Source organism: Monodon monoceros, unplaced genomic scaffold (assembly GCF_005190385.1).
Source record: "Monodon monoceros isolate NGI ecotype Baffin Bay Population unplaced genomic scaffold, NGI_Narwhal_1 Super_Scaffold_9, whole genome shotgun sequence".
Taxonomy (NCBI): domain Eukaryota; kingdom Metazoa; phylum Chordata; class Mammalia; order Artiodactyla; family Monodontidae; genus Monodon; species Monodon monoceros.
In genome coordinates, this window is record NW_021703786.1 from 24,495,486 (window position 1) to 24,515,700 (window position 20,215).

Genomic DNA, 20,215 nt, shown 5'->3' on the forward strand with positions numbered 1-20,215 from the left:
TGTTGTTGGGTGGGCGTTCCATAGTTAGATGTCAGCAGGTTGTTGTTGTTGGGTGGGCGTTCCATAGTTAGACGTCAGCAGGTTGTTGTTGTTGGGTGGGCGTTCCATAGTTAGATGTCAGCAGGTTGATGTTGTTGGGTGGGTGTCCACAGAGAGAAGTCAGCAGGTTGGTATTGTTGGTTGATGGTGCAGTATTTTGTCAAGTTATTCTGTCCATTCTTGATGGTGGGGTATTGAAGTCTCCAACTCTGATTGTTGAATTGTCTGTTTCTCTCTTCAATTCTGTTCATTTTTGTTTCCGTTTTTTCACTGCTGTTAGGTACATGAATATTTATAATCGTTATATCTTTCTGATGGATTGACCATTCTGTCAATGTTTAATGCCCCTCTTTGTTTCTATTAAAGTTCTTTGTTTTAAAGTCTGTTTTGCGAAATTGAGTTATTTGTAGTGAGGTGGATGGACTTAGAGTCTGTCATACAGAGTAAAGTAAGTCAGAAAAACAAATACCATATGCTAACACATATATATGGAACCTAAAAAAAAAGAAAAAAAAAAGGTACTGATGAACCTAGGGACAGGAATAAAGACGCAGACGTAGGGAATGGACTTGAGGACATGGAGGGGGGGAAGGGTAAGCTGGGGTGAAGTGAGAGAGTGGCATTGACATATATACACTACCAAATGGAAAATAGATAGCTAGTGGGAAGCAGCCACATAGCACAGGGAGATCAGCTCGGTGCTTTGTGACCACCTAGAAGGGTGGGATAGAGAGAGAGGGTGGGAGAGAGGCACAAGAGGGAGGGGATATGGGGATATATGTATACATATAGCTGATTCACTTTGTTATATAGCAGAAACTAACACAACACTGTAAAGCAATTATACTCTAATAAAGATGTTAAAAAATAAAATAAAAGTCTGTTTTGCCCCGTATTAGTGTAACTACTTCATCTCCCTTATGGTTATAGTTTGCTTGGTGTATCTTTTTACATCCTTTCACTTTCAGTGTATTTGTGTCTTTGAACCTGAATTTTGCCTCTTATAAATAGCATATAGGTAGAACTTGTTTTGTGTTTTATTTTTTAAATTGCAGTTTGACAACTTTTATCTTTGATTAGAATTTTGAATTTATTCACATATTTAAGTTTTTTACGATTGGATTTATGCCTGCCATTTTGCTATTTATTTTCTATGACATATTATTTTTGTTCCTCTGTTCTTTGTTTACTGCTTCCCTTTTTAAAAAATTAAATATTTTCTAGTGTACTGTTTATAATAAATTATTGATTGTTAACTCTTTTTGAATTATTTTCTTAATGGTTGCTCTGGGAAGTCTTTTATTATCTGTTCTTTCATGTGTTTTTACTTATGTGCCCAGTTATCTTTGTGTACTGGTCATTGTATTTGAATACTTCTCTGTGGAGTTAATTTGAGGCCTTGAATGGAAGTTCTTTCCCTCAGAGGTTTTCCTTTGCTTCTTCCAGGTGCCTGGGAGAACCACCATCCTGGAACCCTTGTTATCCAGTCTTGAGGCTCCCAGGCCCTGTTAGGCTACGTGTCTCACACACCTCTTACCTTGAGGAGGTGACCTGCCATGGCCTGAGCTACGAAGTGCTGTCATTGAATAGCAGTCCCACCCCCACCCCGCCGAGTCTTGAGCAGACACTTGGCTCTGATTTCCATTCCCTGCAGCCTCACAGGGTTACCAGAACCATCGGTCGGAATTTCAGCTGTTTCTTGTAGATCAGTGAGGACTTGAGGGTACAAGTGGCTTGTTTCCTCTCTCGGCTAATGCTTCTCAGAGATTTGGGCCCAGTAGTTCCCCACAATCTTGTTAACTCTATGTTTAAGACTCTTTCAATACCTTTTACAACTTTCTTAGTTGAACAGAGCGGGATTATTTGTGTGCCATTAGCCTGTCATTTCTGCAAGTGGATTTGGAGGCATTTTGACCCGCCTGTGGGTCCTGCCCTGCCCTGTACAAGCCAAGTAGCAAAATCACGGGCAGACAACTTCTCTCGAGCTTACTTACTTCCCCTAAGTATCTCAGAGTTTGGGAAAACGTAGGTAGGTCACGTATGTGAGTCCCTTGACACCGTGCCTTGGAAATAGGCTCTCAGTGTGTGGGTTGGGTTTGCTCTGTTCTCTTCCCTGTGCTTCAGGATCCTCTGTTTGGAGTGTGGGTCCTGAGGCTGAGGTTTGACCAGGGAATTTCTATCTTTGTCTTCAAATACTATTTGTCTAAATGTCAAGCATAAGAAGACTTAACAAAAACAAAAAAATCAACTTTGCTTTCTTCCACAGAAGATCTTCTTGGCTGTAGACTATTATTTCCTTCATTTGCAAGTGGTCCGTCCTGCCCCTCACCCATCCTGGGCGTTGGTCATCCCTGGGAGTCCACAGACTCGGTCCCTCAGGACCACCCTCCACTCAGAAGCTGCAGAACTCAAAGATGCAGGTTTCTTTTAACTCTGAAATTCTTTGGCTAGATTAGTTTTTCTCTACCCAATATTTTTATGGTCAGAAAGGAAACAGTGTTTCATCTTGAATTAGTGTTATTTTTTATAATACATTAAAATTCTTTTCCCTTGGCTGCCAAGAACATTTCTTACCTGGTTATCATGGTGGAATCCTGCACACTTTAGGCAAATAAATATGGAGGTTTTGAACCCTCCCTCCTGTAGTAAGGATAGTCCATCTGCAGATACACCTTGGGATCAGGACATGCAGACTCTGGGCTTTTGCAGTTCATGCTTGATGACCCTTTGTATCCATCCTTTAGGCCCCCCTCCTATTTGCATTTCAGATACCAGCTGACTTTTATTAAAACCAGCTCCTGGTATGGGGTACCAGCTGTGAGCACAGTGACCTTGACCAGGGCAGGCCCCTCCCTGGGACGGGCGCTGATAGGCATGGCCTCTGGTGAAAGGTGGTGGGATCACAGCCCACGAGCAGAAACACATCTGGGCTTGTTATTAAAATATCACATCACTTTTCATGTATAATAAAGATCTTTTCATGCTTCCATCTTTCAGCAACTTTTTCCTCTTTCAAAATGGTCTTGGGAGAACAAGGAGCTTATCTATAATCTGCAGAGTCACTGTGCAGCTGAGACAGTCTGTTACTCTGTTACGCTATCACTTTGCAGTGTGTTCGTCCTTGACCTTCTCAGCTGATGGTCAGGGGTGTGTTAAATGTCTTCTGTATTCTCCTCATACTTGCAGATGTTCACTTTATTCAGACACCCAGCAGCAGAGGTGATTCTGGTAAACGAGGTGATGGAAGACTATATTAGAATGTTCTTGAGAGCTAAGACTTTCTGGACAGTTTTGCTTTTTGCGTACGTAGATCCTTGAACTGTAATACTGGACCCTCCGTTGATCCTGTGTTCAAATTTTAACCCTGACATGTAATTGCTATGAGATTTTGGATGAGTTCCGTAGCGATTCCAAACCTTGGTTTCCTTGGCTACAAAATGGGAATAATATTAGCTGCTCTGTCTCCCAACTATAGAAGATTGTGATAAATATCAAAAAAAAAGTGTTGTGTTTTGTAAGTGGTGAGGTGGATTGAAAATACAATTCAGTCCTGAGAAGACGCTTCATTTGTTCTACAAATATTTTTTAAGTCCAGCCAAATACAGGAGCTGAGCTGGTCCACACAAGATGCCCCATCCCAGTGGACATCTTGGTGCCACTGAATAAGTGTGGGAATTAGAGGCCAGAAGGCTTGTGGTGTGGTTCCTGGGGTGCTTGCCTGGGTTTGGAGGAAGTGGGGCTTGCATGTGTGGTGGTGCCACTGCACAGCGTCCTGGAGGAGGTCACGCTGTGAGCAGAGACTAACCCTAACCCTGACCCCGACTGTGGCTTCCTCTACTCTCCCCACTTTCTCTTTGAAATACTGGCCTGGTCCTGTGCAGACTTGTGCACCTTCCCACACGTAACCAGGGGTCGGGACTGGTTTAGGAAACCTCAGAACTTTGTAGGATTCTGCGTGAGGCCACCAGACACAGGGCCGTTTTTCAAGAGTTTGATCAATAGACCTTCCCTTTCAGGGAAATTTCCCTGCTTTTGTCTCTGCCCTGCTGCCTTGCTATACCCTTTGTGGGAGAGAAATAGGCTAAACTCTAGCATAACTTCTTTTTATCCTCCTCATATCACCCACCCTTTTCTGCTTCAATTTTCCTTGTTTTCCTTTTTAAGATTCCCAGCTGTGGCTGACCATGCACATGCCTGCAAGCATGTTCCTGATGGGAGCCAGGGAAGGATTCAGGCCTGGAATAGCCGACTTCTCTGCTCCTGTTCTGACAGCTTCCTCCCTGCATTTCTGTTCCCACCTTCACACCTGCTTCCTGCCTGCTGGGGGTGCTGCTGTGCCTGGAGGGGCCCCTGCCCTGCCTGTGCCCCTCCTTCTCCCCCCCTTGCCCCCTCCTTCTCCCCCCCTTGCCCCCTCCTTCTCCCCCTCCCCTCCTCCCCACCCTCTCCCCCTCCTCCCCCTCCCCTCCTCCCCCTCCCCTCCTCCCCCTCCTCCCCATCCCCTCTTCCCCTCCCCCTCCCCCCTCCTCTTTCAGCACCTCCCTCCCCACCTCCTCACATTAGCCACAGGCTTCTTCTCAGCTTACTTCATCCACAGCTCGTTTGATTAGCACAATGCTCATGAGGCCATTTTGCAGAAATAAGAGATACAAATACAGCTCTTTTAGTTTATCTTATTGCTCAGTTTAAAGATAAATATCCTCCCAATGACATAGTGGGCATATTTGTACCTTTAAATAAAACACTGAAATCTTTTTGATTTTTTATCAATTTAAAGCACTTTTTTAAGTTGTGAGATGGAACGTACCTATAGAAAAATACACAGAACATACATGTACACTTTAAAGATTAATTAGAAGGTAAATACATGTGTAACTACGACTCAGTCAGGAAGTACTGCATTGCTAATACCTTAGAGGTACACCCTGACTCCCTCCCCACAAAGTCATCACTATTCTGACTTTGGGATTATAATTTTCTTGCTTTTCTTTATGATAGTTCGTATTAAGTGTATATTTCTTAAATAATCCGGTTAGTTTTGCTTGATTTTGAGTTTTAAATAAACGGAATAATACTATGTATATTCTTTTGTCTTGCCTCTTTCACTGAGCATTATGTCTGTGCAATTCATTTATGTTGTGTGTAGCTGTTGTTTAATTTCACACTTGAATGGTATTTGACTGTAGAAATGCGCACAATTTATTTATCTGTGCTGGTATCTGTGAACATCGGGCTGTTCCCCGATTTGAATGACGCTGTGGTGAACGTTCTGTACATCTCTTCTGGTACATACGTGTAAGACTTTTTCTGCCCATGTGGTGAAGTTATTAGGTCTTAGGGATCTGAGTCTCCACCTTTCTGGACGTGCCCCACTCTCTTCCCCAGGTCCTCATCCCTGCCAGCCGTGTGAGTTCTGGCCGGAATTGTCCAATTTCCCGCGTGTCCTACACTGCAGCCTGGGTACTCACGTTTCCCGGTCGACTGACAGGGTCATGGACTGCTGGGAAGCATCTGAACTGCCTTTTCTGGTCTCTTGCCTACTTTGCTGTCGGGCTGTCTGTCTTCTTGCTTGTTGGTCAGAGTTGCTTCCAGGGAGTTTAAAATGTGTTCTCTCCTGCAGGACGACGTGATGATGCCTCAGAGGGTGAGGCTGCAACACGCAGCTGCTGTGCGACACCCAACAAGTGTGAGTACGGATGTTTCTGCATGTTTCTGCTGCATTGTTACACCTTTTGGTAGAACTGCCATTACAGCTTTTTAGATTAAGATTCTTCCTTAGGATAGGAAGAGTCAGTTTGTAATCAGACTGCCCCCTTGGAGAATGATGTGTGCCTGGTGTGTCTGCGCACTCAAGGGTGTTTTCCTTTGAAGGAAAATGTGCTTCTTGTTTTGGGTAGCACTGGTTACTTTCAAATGGGTCCAAAGTATTTTTTTGGTTTGGTTTAGTTTAGTTTGGTTTTATCAGCATTTGAGAAGCTGTGTACCTTGGACATGAAAACACAGGTTGAGAGCTGTAGGATATATCAGTTAAAAAAAAAAAATTCCATTAGCTACATAACCTCAGACTACGTTCTCATCTTTCGAATGGCTTCCCCTTTGGCCCCCATGAGCCAGGCTCTCCAGGACCCGTCGTCCTTGGCATTCGCTGGGTGAGAGCTCACTTCCCCCCACAGGAGCCCCATTTCAGGGAGCGTCTCCCAGCCACTTGGACCTGGGGGAGCATCTCGGGCCCGTGGATTCCTCGCTCCCGTGTGACTCAGGGTCGGCGGTGGCCCAGGCGGTTGAACCCCAGAGCTGGCGTCTGACCACAGAGCCCACTGCTCAGATCTCTATGCTGAAATTTTAGTAAAAACATCTTTGAATTATTGTGGTGATCACTGGTTTTGAAAGTGGGAAGGAGAAAGGTCTGGAACTGTCTTAAGATACATGGTGTCTGATTGCCTGGGAACAGCCTCCAGGTTTGCTCACTTCTGCTGCAGTGCCATGTCCAACCATGTCCACACACTAAAGCATCTCCAGTGCACATGAGCCCCTGGGATCTGATCCCAGGTGTTGGTGGGACCTGAGACTGCATTTCTCATGGGCTTCTGGGCACTGTGTTCGGGGTCTGACTGCCTGGCCACTGGGCCTTCACGAAGGAAAGAGCCTGTTCATGGCACAGGGCTCAGGGCTCAGAGAGTGGACCCTATGAAACATGTACTGAGTTAAGACAGAGGCTCAAATATACACTTCCTTCAGATACAATTTCTCAAGGAGTCTGAAGGACGTTTGTTCACCCAAGATGAATTCTTTCTCTTCCAATAGCCCCTTATTTTGGAGCTCTGAATTTAGCCCACTGATTTTCTCCTTCTAGGAAATGTAGCCCCTCTTGCTCTGTCTCCAGCTGCCCAGCCCCTGCACACCTGAGTGACTGGGGACTTGGCTGTCATGTAAACAAACCTAGGCACTCTGCCTGAGGGCTGTTGTTGTCTTTTCATGGAATAGGTGACGTTTTACAACCTTAAGTTTGATGCTGAGGATTCTTATCCTCAGAAGTGTAATTGCCCTTATATTGCTTAAATTTAAACGTTGTTAATGTTAACATGTCCTTGAAATACGCCTGTAAGAAGATAAAAATGGCCTTCGGCTACTTCTTGAGAGGCCGCTCCACTGCTCCTCCGGCTGTAGCTTCCAGAGGCTAGATGTGAGGGAGGTCCAGGAGTGCCCAGCCGCCTCTTTATTGAGAAGTGGCCCTTCGCCGAGGTAGCATCATGGGGGCCAGTGCACGCCCTGGGTCTGATGGCGGGGGGCTGGTGTCACCTGACTCACCAGGACTGCTGGAATCCTTGGGCCGGTCCCCTAGGGCCCAGAGTCCGTTCTTTGACCAGAAGGTCAGGAGTGGTAGTAACTAGACCAGCCTTCGGGGAGGGGCCCACAGCCTCTTCTCTGGCCCGACACGCCAGCACTGCCCACCCCAGCGCCCACCCCCAGTGCCCCCAGGTCCACCCACAGCGTCTCACAGGTCTGCTCCTCCCAGCAGACTCCCCTGCTCACTCACCAGGGCCTGGGGGCTTGTGTGTGTCCTTGCCCTGAATGGGGCTGGGCTGCAGTATCAGTCCCTTTTGGCATTGTGCCAGTGCACCACGCCAGCCTGCCTGTGAACCTGCTCTATCACTGGGTCCTGGGGACCAGCCCCGTGAGGCCCTGGGTGCAGCTGAAGGAGAGGTCAGAGCCATGGGTGGGTGACCCGTGGAGTGGTCTTCATGGCCGTGAGGCCACTCAAGCTCATGCCTTGGTGGTCTGACAGTACCCAGCTCCTGGTGGGCAGTGTGGCCACGTGGTGCCCTGGGCACGCCACCTTGAATGGCCCACAGCTCCATGCCACAGGGTCCTGGGGTCTGTGCTGTGACGGCCCCGCTGGGGCTGCAGGTCTCCACATCGTCGACTGCCACCAGCTTCCTCCAGGACTCTGCAGCCTCGGGGCCAGATGGCAGGCCCGTGCTTCTTCGGACCCCACTCTTAACTATGGTCAAGGGTGAACAGGACCCCAAGTGGCGCAAGGAGACCGGCCAAGTCCTGTGCCTCTCTCTTCATGGTCCCTCACCTCAGAGGTAGTGTTGCGGTGCCCAGACCTCTGGACCCAAAAGTCTTGCTCATCAGGTGCCACAGGATGTCCTCAACACGGTGGCCAGCACGACGAAAATGTCCAGCGTGCAGACCACTGAGCAATGTGAAGACAGCAGAAAGGGTCCCAGTGCTGACTCGCCGATGCAGCATGTGTGCGGGACGTCTGCTTCTGCAGGGGTGTGTGGGGGCCAGCACCCCCTTCCTTCAAGCCTCCAAGGTAGCCCAGTGTCTGCTTTTTCCCCAGGATGTGATATTGTGTTCGATTTACACTCGAGGCTGGGATGGCCTCCACCTGCCCCTTCTCTTACACTAGCCCCTAATCACACCCCAGGGAACCTGTGTGAGGCTCAGCTGGGTGCTAAGCCTGTGCTTTCTGGTTACACGTTCAGGAACCTGGAAGTGGTCACTGGTGGGACCTGTGTGCCCATGAGCCCAGTTTATTACCTGACTTGTGGACCCTTACTCCAGTGGGCGTGATGGGTCTGGTGTCACCTGGGCCCTGTGTCCAGCCGCCTCACATGATCAGTGTCCCCTCCCGGCCTTAGATCCTGCATCTTCGGTGCATCTCCCCTGCCGTCACAGGTCCATCCTCGTGGGTGGGGCCTCTCCTTCAGCTGGTGGGTCTGAGTCTGAGAACTGGCCCAGATCTGGAAATGATCAGGGGTGATTTTCACAGTTTCCAAGCACTTAGAATATATTCTACATTGAAAAAAGAATTTTGTCTGAAGAATTTTGTAACAAATGTATATATTATAGAGAGTGAGATACTTTCAGATACATTGTCCACCCCCGCTCCCTTTTTTGTGTGTGATTGGTTCACATGTGATGTTACTTTTGGTGGTTCTCCATGTGTAAGTTCAAAGACCTCGAAATCTAGGGATATATAAGGACTTTGGAAAAAATGTAGACAGTGTCAGTTAATCTTAATTAAAACACATTGGCTTGTGCCTTTATAAAGTTCTAGGTTACAGCTTTTCTTGCCAACCTGTATTAAGTGCACTTGATACTCTGCTCCCAGCACTGGAGCACCTGTGCCCCCTCCGGCATCACAGGTTTGCAGCGAGACCAGGGGTTCCGAACAGTCCTGTCGCACCAGAACAAAATCAGCTTTAGAAGGGTTGTTGCTGTAGTGCCGGGTTTTTTAAAAGTCATGACCTACAAAAATCTTGATTTGCAGTTGCTGGTTGGTGGTTTTGTTGATTATATCACATTGTTTGGAAAGAATGAAATGAATGCTAAGTATATGTTTGTCCTTGGTCATTACTTCTTTAAGGCCATTTACAAGAAAGCCATTTAATTATGAGGGTGGCAACTTCCATAAATTGTGCCGCTGCATATTCTCTGCAGAACATCTGAGATGTTACATGTCAGGCGTCACCGGTGTAGAATTTCTCCACCCATTTATTGAGCATTTTGGAGCAAGGATCCGCTCTGGGACAGGAGTTGGGTGGGGTCAGGGAAGCCGCTGTGTTTGGTCTGGGCCCCTCCCTGGGGGTTCACCTGCGCACGGGCGGAGGTGAGAAGCTCTGCATTCTCAGGAGTATGGAGGTGTTGAGGATGACGGTGGGAAGGAGGCGGGGAGCGCCTTGCAGAGGTACAGGGCACCCCAGAGCTTTGCCAGCACACGTGGGTGGGTCCTTCCCCGTGGCCTCAGGACAGGCCGATGGCAGGACTTCCTTATGTCCCCGATGTGAGTCTCCAGGGGGCTCGGGAGGGGTCCTCAGTGACCTGGCCTGGCTCGGAGTCGGCGACAGGCTCATGCCCACCATGCCTGGCGGGAATGCAAAGCGGGAAGCAGGAGCTGTGGACCCGTTTCTGCCTTCAGGTGGCGCCAGGGCCATCACCTCATCTCCGCTCAGCGCAGCCTCTTCCTGCCCTGAGTGTAGCTGCTGCGGCCTCTGTCCACTGAGCGGCACTGAATTGGTCAGGCTGAGCGTGTGCCCTGGGAGTGGCACAGGCGCTGCAGAGAGGGCACAGCTGTTTGAGGGGCTGATGAGGGGCTCACGTTGGCATGAGGTTTGGAGGCGGGTGGGTCTGCTGTCAGCATCTAAAGCCCGGTGGACACTGCGCCACTTCCAGCTCCGTCCTCACCGCACCTTGGAGCGAGCACCGTCTGTGTGCCCAGCGGAGGCTGGGAGAAGTGGGGCGCAGATGGGGGCCTTGCTCAGTCACTCAGGATGGAACCTGGTGCTGGGCCCTGTGGTCCAACTCTGCCTCATAGCGCAAGAGATCGGCTGGGGAGGCCCCTGGCCCACGGTGCCCAGGGGTGGGTTTGCAGGTGGCGGGGCGGGGGGGTGGTGGTTCTGCGTCCACGGTTGACCCTGATAGAGCCTGGGGGGGTGGGACGTGCTGCCGGCCAGGCATGAGTCTCTGGGAATGCTTGGTATTTGGAAGGTGGGTGTGAGGCAGGAGGAGGAGAGGGTGACCGGGGGCTGCAGGGAGGCTGCAAGGGCCCTGCTGAAGATGGAACCGGTCCAGAGTAACGTGCTGGAACAGGATGCCTGGGAGATATGAGCCGATGAGGGCAGCTCATGTCCTACTGTCTGGAGGAGTCTCTCAGGTTAAAAACCACAGGGCTTCCCTGGTGGCGCAGTGGTTGAGAGTCCGCCTGCCGATGCAGGGGATGCGGGTTCGTGCCCCGGTCCGGGAGGATCCCACGTGCCGCGGAGCGGCTAGGCCCGTGAGCCATGGCCACTGAGCCTGTGCGTCCAGAGCCTGTGCTCTGCAAGGGGAGAGGCCACAACAGTGAGAGGCCCGCGTACCGCAAAAAAAAAAAAAAAAAAATCACAGCGACAGAGCTTGTGTTCCTCCACATCTGCCCCACGTTGATGTGACCACCACACGTGAAAAGCACACATCTGTGCATTTAGGTTTTGTGGAGTGTGGCCTCCACACACCCCAGCCACATCTGACATGTACCGTTCCAGACGAGTAAGCACAGGTGAGCCTCTCAGGAACTAACAGGTGTTTGAATGGCCCTATTTCCTAGTGGCAATTGTTGTCCAGGTAAGTAGAAGTTGATCGATAAGTAAAGTCATTTTTTCGAAAAGATTTTTGATGACAAGAAGCATTTGGGAGTATGAAATAAGGAAAATTGTTAATCTAACTTAAAATATTAAAACATTGCTTCCATTCCTAAATGTATCCACTTGAAGTATTTTAAGGATTGGGTCCATAAGACAAATAGGAGTTAATGAAATCTAATTTTAATTTATATTTTAGTAATCTTTATGCATAAATATAAATTAGGAACTAATTTCATAAGTATAGCTAATTGATAAAATTATAGGCTTACATTTCTCTTTCCCCCCCCTTTTTTTTTTTTCATCTTCAGACCATGGTTCTGAAAGCCCTGCTTAGAGGAACCCTCTAGCAACACCATGAGGATGGTGGGTGGGGAGGGTGGGCTGCCCTCCTCTCAGAATTTGTGTTGCCGGGTCCCAGGTTCATTTTATAACTTCCCTACTTGAGTTTGCTGTGTGGGTGTGCGGTAACAGTTCTCATTTCCATTAAGAACTGAGGTTAGTGAAGTTTAAAAAATTCAGTTTCTGAATAAGATCTTGCAAATCGGTGCCGATCCCAGCAACGTCCAAGCCAAGCCACCCCGGAATGGCAGACCTCCTAACACGGCCACACTCTTGTCCCTTCCCTGCCCCGCTGGTTTTCTCTGTTGTCTTTTCTATTTTATTGACTTTTGCTTTTTATTACTTTGTTCCTTCTGCATTGCATGTAATTGGTTTTCATCTCCCGGCTTGGGTTTTGCCTCAAGCCTCTTTCCTCCTGGTTTCCTCTTTCCTACCCTTTGGTTTTGTTTTGTTTTATGATTCCATTTTATCTGTACTATTGCTTTATCAGCTATCCCTCTTTGTTTCATTATTTTTCAGTGGTTGGCCTAGGGTCTGCATCTTACGCCTCACACGCTACTTTAAATAAATGGCACTTTTATTAATAAATAAATGGCACTTAAATGGCACCATCTCACATGGAGCGTAAGAAGATTACAAAATCACATCCTGTCACACAGTTTATGCTGTAAACTCCACAGTGTTTGCTTTTATTTTTACCAAAGTCAATTATCTTATAAAGAAGTTGCACATGGAAAAATGTCTTCTGCTTTTACACATCTGTTTACCGTCATTGCCACTTGCCATTCCTTGGTATAGATCAGGTTGTTTCCTTCTCCCCAGAGAGCTTCCTTCATCTTTTTTTGTAATTTAAGTCTTCTTGTGATGAATAATTTTGGCTTTCGTTTTTCTGAAAAAGTATTTCTTTTGCTTTAATTTTTGAAAATTATAGTAGTTGGCTAATGAATTCTAGGTTGAAGTCATTCTTTCTTTAAAGATGTCTCTCCCTTGTCTGGTCTCCATTTCTTCTGTGGAGAAGTCTGCTGTCATCCTTATATCCGGTTCTCTGTGTGCAATAGGTGTTTTTCTCTGACTCCTTTTAAGATCTTCTATTTAATACTGGTTTTCAGCAATTTGATTATTATGTACAAGCATGAATTGTTTTTTTTTTTAAAGGTTGGCTCTGCTGGGGCTTTGTTGAAGTTCTGGGATCTGTGGTTTTATAGCCTACATCAAATTTGGAAAATTTTTGACCATTATTTCTTCAAGAATTTTTTCAGTCTCCCACTCTTTGGGTTCATTCAGCCTGTGTCTATTGAGCACCGACTGTGTACAAGGTACCGTGCTGGCCTGGTGTCCACAGTGGTCTGGCGTGAGGGCAGGGCAGACAGCACGGGAGAGGAGCTCAGCATCCCACTGCAGGTGCCTCTTTTTATGGTTTGCCTTTGTCTTCCCTGTGGTCCAGGCCAGCATTCTTTTAAAACATGTTAAGGCAAACAAAATATCCTCACTTTGGTTCTTTGTAGACCAGCACTCACAGTGTTTAAAGCCTCAAAGAACAGCCAGCCCCCAAAGTTCCAGCTTCATTTCGTGTTCACCTAATCCTCCTCCTCCATGTGAGACCCCACCCAGCATGGTTCACCCTTCATCAGAGGCAGAGGATGGAAGAGGAGGTTTGGGGAGGGGGCTCAGGCACTCACCGTGGAAATAGCACAAGTCAGCTCATGTCCCAGAAAGACCACGTCTGCCGCCCCTCACGGTCTGGCTGGAAGTGTGGCTTTCGGCACGGGCTGGACTGGGCTGCCGCCCCCGGCAGCTGCTCGTGACGCAGCAGTCATGAGGCCGGGGCCTGGGTGTTTGTATAGAAGTTAAGCCTCTTCATCTCCGTGCTTGGGAATACTTTTGGAACAGGATTCCTACCTCACAGCTTTGATCCCCATTTTTGTTTTTTGACTCAAAATCTTTCCTGTTCAGCAATCGAATGCAAGACAGTGTCAACAAGGCCAGAAAACAGATGGAATAGACAGTTATAAAAAAATACGCTTTGGTCAGATCAGGTGTGGTACCTCGCAACTGGGCAAGGTGACCATTCAAGGGCTGTTCTGATTTACAGCTGAATTTTGTATGTGTTTTTAGGAGAAATATATGAAAAGTTCACACATAGAATTCAGCAGTATGTAAAAAGAATACAGACCTATGGCCAAGTGTGTTTTATCCCAATCAAGAAATGGATGAAAGACGCTTCTCTGGAAAGTCAGGCAGATGAGAAATTAGCCCCTGGAAGGAGATTCAGCCTTTTGAGCCACTGGGGGTGCATATTACAACCACGACAAGGTACCACACACACCTGTCGGAAAAGCCAGAATAAAACACATGGCAAGGATGCAGGGAGACTGGTCACACACGCTGCCGTGGGGATGGAAGTGGTGCAGCTGCTCGGGAAAACAGCAGTTTCTTTAAAAATTAAACATGAAACTACCATACGACCCACAGTCACGCTCCTGGGTGTTTATCCCAGAGAAACGAAGACTTAACATTCACACAAAACCCCCTGTGTGAGTGTTTGCAGCAGACTAATAGTAATAGCTTCAAACTGGAAACAGCCCAGGTGTCCTGTAGAGGGTTGAGCTGTGGAGTATTTTTCAGCCAAAAAAGGAACAAATCTCCAGGGAATCACCGAGTGAAAAAAGCCAATCTTGAAAGGCAACACACAGTGTGATTTCATTTATGCGATGTTCTTGAAAAGACAGAATTACAGCACTGCAGTAGCAGGTTCACGGCTGTGAGCTGGGTGTGGGGGGGAGGCGCAGCTATAAAGGCACCACGAGGGGTCCCTGTGGCCGTGGAAACGCCCAGGGTCCCTCAGCCCAGTGGAGGCCACGTGTTGGCTTTTCAAGATGTTACCATTAGAGGAAACCGTGTAAAGGCTACATGGGATCTCTGTGTATTATTTGTTAACACTACATGTGAATCTACCATTTCTCAAAAAAAAAAAAAAGCTTAATTAAAAAAAAAAACACAACAAAAAAGGACCTATTGTATAGCACAGGGAACTCTACTCAATGTTCTGTAATAACCTATATGGGAAAAGAATCTAAAAAGGAATGGTTACATGTATATGTATAACTGAATCACTAAAAACAAAACAAACAAAAAACAACCACACAACAAAATTCAAGCAAAGCAAGCAAAAACCTTCTCACAACTCTTCAGTAGCATAACTGCATTAATATAAATTAATCATCATGTGTAGTGCTGTGTATATTAGAGCAAGATTTAAGAAACTCAGATATTGTGGGGTGACTTTTGATAGTTTCTCAGTAAGGTCACTTGGGCAGTGATGTAGGTTTGCCGACCACTCTGACCTTCCTCACCGTGTTCCTCGGCGGTCAGGGAGGTGGAGAAGGCACAGCCAGGGGATTAGAGGTTAGTGTCGTTTCCCCGAGGCCAGCCAGCCTCTGAGAGCCTTACAGGACCCTCACCAAGGGGCAGGCTCTCTGCTGCCACGGGCACCCCGGCTGCCCTCCCCCAGCCAGAAAGGAGGAGAAAGGCCCCCTCCTGCTGCTGCGAGGGGTCCCTCCCTCAGAAACCAGCCCGTTCCCTGCCTCTGAGCCCTGGGGCTGCTGGTGTCTGAGCATCAGGACCCCTGATATCTGCGGCAGGAACCAGCCTCTCTCCAAACCTGCCTCACCGACCAAAGGGCCGGACCTTTCTACCTCTGAGCAGTCTTAGAGATGTGTAAACGCGCTGCAAGCAGATACCCCAGCAGAACGTGCAGGGGGGCTTCCCTAGGTGCTGGGGCACTGTCAGACAGCAGGACAGGGCTGCCGGGAGTCAGCGTGCAGAGCTGGGTATGCGGAGAGGGGATCGTGTCCATGGCCAGGAGGAGGCAGGGCCGGGTTCCAGGACCAAGGGTGGAAGGAGGTGGTGATGCAGGGTACGGAAGAGGATTTAGAGGGCAGCTAGCGCAGATTCTTCCTGGGATGGGGTGTGCCCGTCTGGTGGCATCGTGGGGTGGGGGGCCGCTGTGGCAGCCTAGACAGAGGGAGGCGGCCAGGGAAGTGAGCTCTTAGGGCTGCGACTCTTGTTTATTTAGAGGCTGGAAGGAGAAAGTTATTGAGAAACGAGGCTGTTCCAGCGGCTGCAGTGGATTTATTTTAAGTCCTATCTGTTATTGTTTCACAGATTATCGGTTGCCAAGTGAGGAGGGAGCCCCCCAACTCCACCGAGCGATACACGCGGTGGATCAACCATCTGGCGCCCGACCAGCTGCTCACCCAGGTACGCCTGCCGTCTGCAGTTGGCCCCGGCCTCCCCGAGAGGGGCTTTTCATGCTCTTAGCACCTGTGTCTGCCTGCCTCCTGGGCGCAAGGCACAGTCCAGGTAGGCGCTCCCTGGAGAAGGGGGACAGCGTTTCAGAGGATCCCGGCCTGGGGCGAAGCCGGAGCCAGAGAGCAGGTGTGCAGGGCACCCGCAGGCCAGCCGCGTAGGCTGAGGCGGACGGATCCAGAGGGCAGGAGGCCAGGGCTCGGGCAGCGCTGAGCTGCTGCAGGGGTGAGGTGTCCAGGAAAGGCCTGAGTGTCTGGTGGGGCGGGGCCGTCCCCGAGCAGGGCAGCTGGAGGGGGGCCGGGTCTGGGGGAATGAGCTGAGATGCACCGTCTGGGTGGAGCTGGTCAGCAGACATCAGGAGCCCTCGGAGCTAGAAGAGGGCGTGGGCTGAAATCAGACTAGAAGCCACCAGGAGCGGGGCCACGGCCTGGGGGAGGAGGCCAGGAAGAGGTTCTCGGTCTCAGCTGTGGGGTCCCGAAATCCACGGGACTTCGGGTGGGTCCACGACCGTGTGTTGATGAGGTGTTGAGTGAGGACAAGAACCAAAGATCCTCTGTTCATCCACCTTTGAAAACCAGCCACTGCCTCAGCGTGCCAGCAGCCGCTTAATGCTCCGTAGCAAATCACCCCAAACAGAGACTTAAAACAGCCCCGGCTCTTGGGGGTGGGCCCAGGCCTGCTGCATTTGCCTCTTGGCCCAGCCCTGGTGCCCCGCCGACGGCAGATGCTCCAGACTCTTCCTCCTGCTGGACGAGCTGTTCCCAGGACTCACCCCGCCCGCCCCCCCCACCCAAGACCGGAGAAATGTGCTCCTCAGGGTGGGGGCCCCAGCCAGAGGGGGAGGAGTGGGGAGCAGCCCCCCAAAGCCCACCAGGAAGTAGCTCTAGAAGGCCTGGAAACATTCTCCCCCCAGTGAGGTGCTGGGGTCTGTCCCACGTTGCGATTTCCTGTGATCCCACCATATAATGAAGTGCTTTTTTCTAAACTCTGAATTTTGAAAACTGAAATCTTGGTATATTGGAATGATTTATAATGATAATCAGCTTCTGAAATTAGAGCTGCTTGTGATTATGGCATCAGGTGTTCTGTTCACTGAACTCAAAGTGACTCAGAAGAAACCCTGAGAGTTTCCTCTTGTGGGGCTGTTTCACATGCTTCTTTGGATAATCCAAGATTATTTACCCTTTCCTCTTCAGTGTTGGGTTTGCCAGTTGCTTCTGTTATCAGAATGACTTCACCAGCTTTTAAGTGCTATGCCGTTCAGGCTGGTCCACACACAGAAAAAGCACTTTTGCATTTGGATTTACTTTTCCCATTTTGAGATGAATATTCCAGTAATGGCCTAATAGCTACAGGTGGTGCACTAATAACAGGTAATAATAATAGGGGCACTAGTAACGAGTGAGGGCAGTGAGGGCACTGGAGAGGCTCAGTCACTGCTGCTCCCCCAGCCGTGAGGAAAGGAGAAGTGGCCTCCTCGGAGCTGACAGGGTCTCTGCTGTTGGTGCGGGAGCTCACGGGTTGATGTTGACAGTCATGCGGGATGGTTGCAGCTCTGTCCCTTCTGCACCAAGCGGCCCTGGATCACCGACAGCCACTGAGCGTCTGGTTGCTGCAGAGCTGTCGGGAGGGTGTCCTTCCGCGCGGCGGGGCGTACGAGCTGGTGGAGCTGTGAGTCCACAACAGCTTCAGGCCTCTGATCAGAAGGGAGTCTTCTCTCCAGGTTGTGAAGGTACCTGAAGGAGAAGCCTTCGACCTTAGCATCCCAAGTTGGGAAGAGGGCCGAGGGCTCTGGGTACACAAGCTCTGGGTACCCCTTGCATCTCAGTTGGCATTTGGATATGAGTGTGCAAACCATCATTGGCGCATGGAGAATAAGCACTGGGTCTGTGACTCCTGTCGCCATCCCTCTCCTGGTCCTTCCCTCTGTGGAGCAGGTCCAAGCCGCGGGTCACGGCTCTGGGATGTACCACCTGTTTACAGATGGCCTCCCAGGACATGCACTGATGGTTTCAGAACAAAGAATCATAGCCGCCTCAGTGAAGAGCTAGTAAGAGCTTTCATATCCTAACTGGGAAATTAAAATGTCCCACTGAGTGTGAATCCCCTGGCCTGCGGTCAGCCCTGGGTCCCCCTCAGATGCACAGCTCTGCACCTACAAGGGGGCTCTGGAAACGCTCACCTCAGTCCCAAGTATTAGAGGGTCTGTGAGTAAGTGTAGAGGTGGCTGCGTGAGAGAAACTGCTGAGCTGGCTTCTGCCATGTGCTGGATTTTCTGGGAGAACGTGAGTCACACAGAAACTGTGTGACTGAACACTGAGGGTATAATTTACATGCAGCACATTCTCAGCCAGAAATACAAGTTCTGAGCCGAGGGCAGACTTAACTGTTTACTCTTAAGCATCATAGAAATAATTAAGGTAGGGTCTTCCTAAACAGTGTTTTTCTTTAGCAAGTCAGGGGAAATTAAAGTATAAAGTTTCTCAAAATAAAGTGAAAGAAGATATCTCTTATTTAAGCCATTCCTCAACTGTTACAGTCACAGAAATCACCAGCACTCTGTGGGGTCTTTGTTCATAGTCTAAATTGAGTCACATTTGTGAGGTGGAGAGCAGCGTAATTTGGTTTGATATTTGTGTGTCTACTTGAATGTATGATTAGATACCCACCATGCACAAAGTTGAATCAGAGTACTATAAAATTAACACTCTGCTAATTCCAAATAAACCAAGAGGTGGAAAGTTGTCTGGACAAATGGCCTGGAGCCTGTGCCAGCCTGAAAATGCAGCTGTTTTAGGCAGTGCCCACTTTACACCTTCAGCGAGGGGCTGTTCCCAAGGGACCTGAATCTCTTGGATGGGGATGGGGGGCAAGGGGAGGCAAGGCCAGACCCCACCCCCGCCTCAGAGCCTGCCCCTGGGGGATCCTGGCAGCTCCAAGGAGGGGTTGGGGGCCCTGGCAGCCTGCATGGGTGGCTGGGTCCTTACCGAGGCCAATGAGCCCAGCCCTGGCTCCCTGGAGTATGTGCTCAGGTTCACAGCGGAAGGAAGACAGCAGGAGTGGGTGAGGCGCCCCCTTCAGCCCAGCCCCACCTGGTCCTTGTCCTCCACGCCTGCTCCCAGCTGCCCTTGCACCTCTCTCCAGGATCTGTGCTTCCTTGGTGTCTTAGCCTGCTCAGGCTGCCATAACAAATGCAATAGGCAGCTATTTCTCGCAATCTGGGGGCTGGAAGTTCTAGATCAAGGTGCCAGCAGGTGGTTCCTCCTGAGGCCTCTCTCTTGGGTGAGTAGACGTTCGTCTCCACCCCGAGTCGTCACAGGGCCTTTCCTCTATGGCTCACTCCCGGTGACTCGTGGATCATGGCTCCACCCATGACCTCATTTAACCTTAAAACCTCTTTAAAGGCTTCATCTCCAAATGCAGTCGCCTGGGGGGGTTAGCGCTGCAGTGGGCTTTGGGGGACACAATTCGGCCCATAGAGTTTGGACACCCTCTTTGGCTCCTCCACAGCCCCTGGTGGTCCCTCCTGGTCTGTGTCCCCTGCCCCTGGGCCCACAGGACACAGTGGTATGTGGACAGGGCTGCAGTGAAGAGAACAGCCCCCCTTCCTGTACAGCCTCTCCTTCGTGGCCCCGTGCGTTCCACAGGGAGGGTGTCGCCCAGCTTTCATCTGCCCGCAGCGTCTGAACAGCTTGGCATGAACGTAAATGGGAAAAATGTACAACCCACCTGCCAGCACTAATGCACAAACTCTCACTTTATCCAGTATCCAAGGACTCTAGACTAGCAAAATTTCTAGATAATTAAAGTTTACCTCTGTAAGTACAGACTCTTTACCTAAACCAGCACTCCCCAAACTTGTTTGATCATAAAATAGCTCAAAAACTTGAAAACAATGCAGATCCCTCATCTACTCCCATAGAGTTTCTGATTTAGTGGCTCTGGCAATGTGCATTTTTAACACGTGCCTGAATATTTTTGATGAAACTCTTTGAGAATGTTATTCCTGCCTCTAACCTGGAGGCCAGGCTCCTGGTACCTGCACAGAGAAACTGCTTCCCCGCCGGATCGTAGAGTCATTTTACAAAGCCTAACCAATAAAAATTGTGTATTTTGAAATAACTCCAGACTCACATAGAAGTTGCAAAAATAGTAGAGTTCCTTTGTGCCCTTCACCCAGCCCCCCATTCGTAACATACCCACAGTATGATGTTCAAACCAGAAGATGCACACTGGTACAGCCCTGCTCGGAGTTCACACATTCTTGTTGGGGAGGGGTGGGGGTTATGGAATTTCATCACGCGTCTGCATCAGCACAGCCCCTGCCACAATCAGGACATTGGGACTATCCTGCACCCCAAAGAAACTGCTTGCTAGCCACACTTTGTCCTGCCCCTGCC

The 20,215-nt window shown here is 49.4% G+C and overlaps 1 protein-coding gene across 6 annotated transcripts in view; it reads left to right on the top strand.

Annotated features, from left to right (window-relative positions):
- B3GNTL1 (UDP-GlcNAc:betaGal beta-1,3-N-acetylglucosaminyltransferase like 1) overlaps positions 1–20,215 on the top strand; it is a 108,224-nt gene that overhangs the window by 39,387 nt on the left and 48,622 nt on the right. For all 6 annotated transcript variants that reach the window (XM_029210937.1, XM_029210939.1, XM_029210938.1 and 3 more), the window contains exons 5-6: positions 5,657–5,722; positions 15,672–15,767. In XM_029210937.1, the coding sequence (XP_029066770.1) occupies positions 5,657–5,722; positions 15,672–15,767 (162 nt within the window). The remainder of the gene's footprint in view (positions 1–5,656; positions 5,723–15,671; positions 15,768–20,215) is intronic.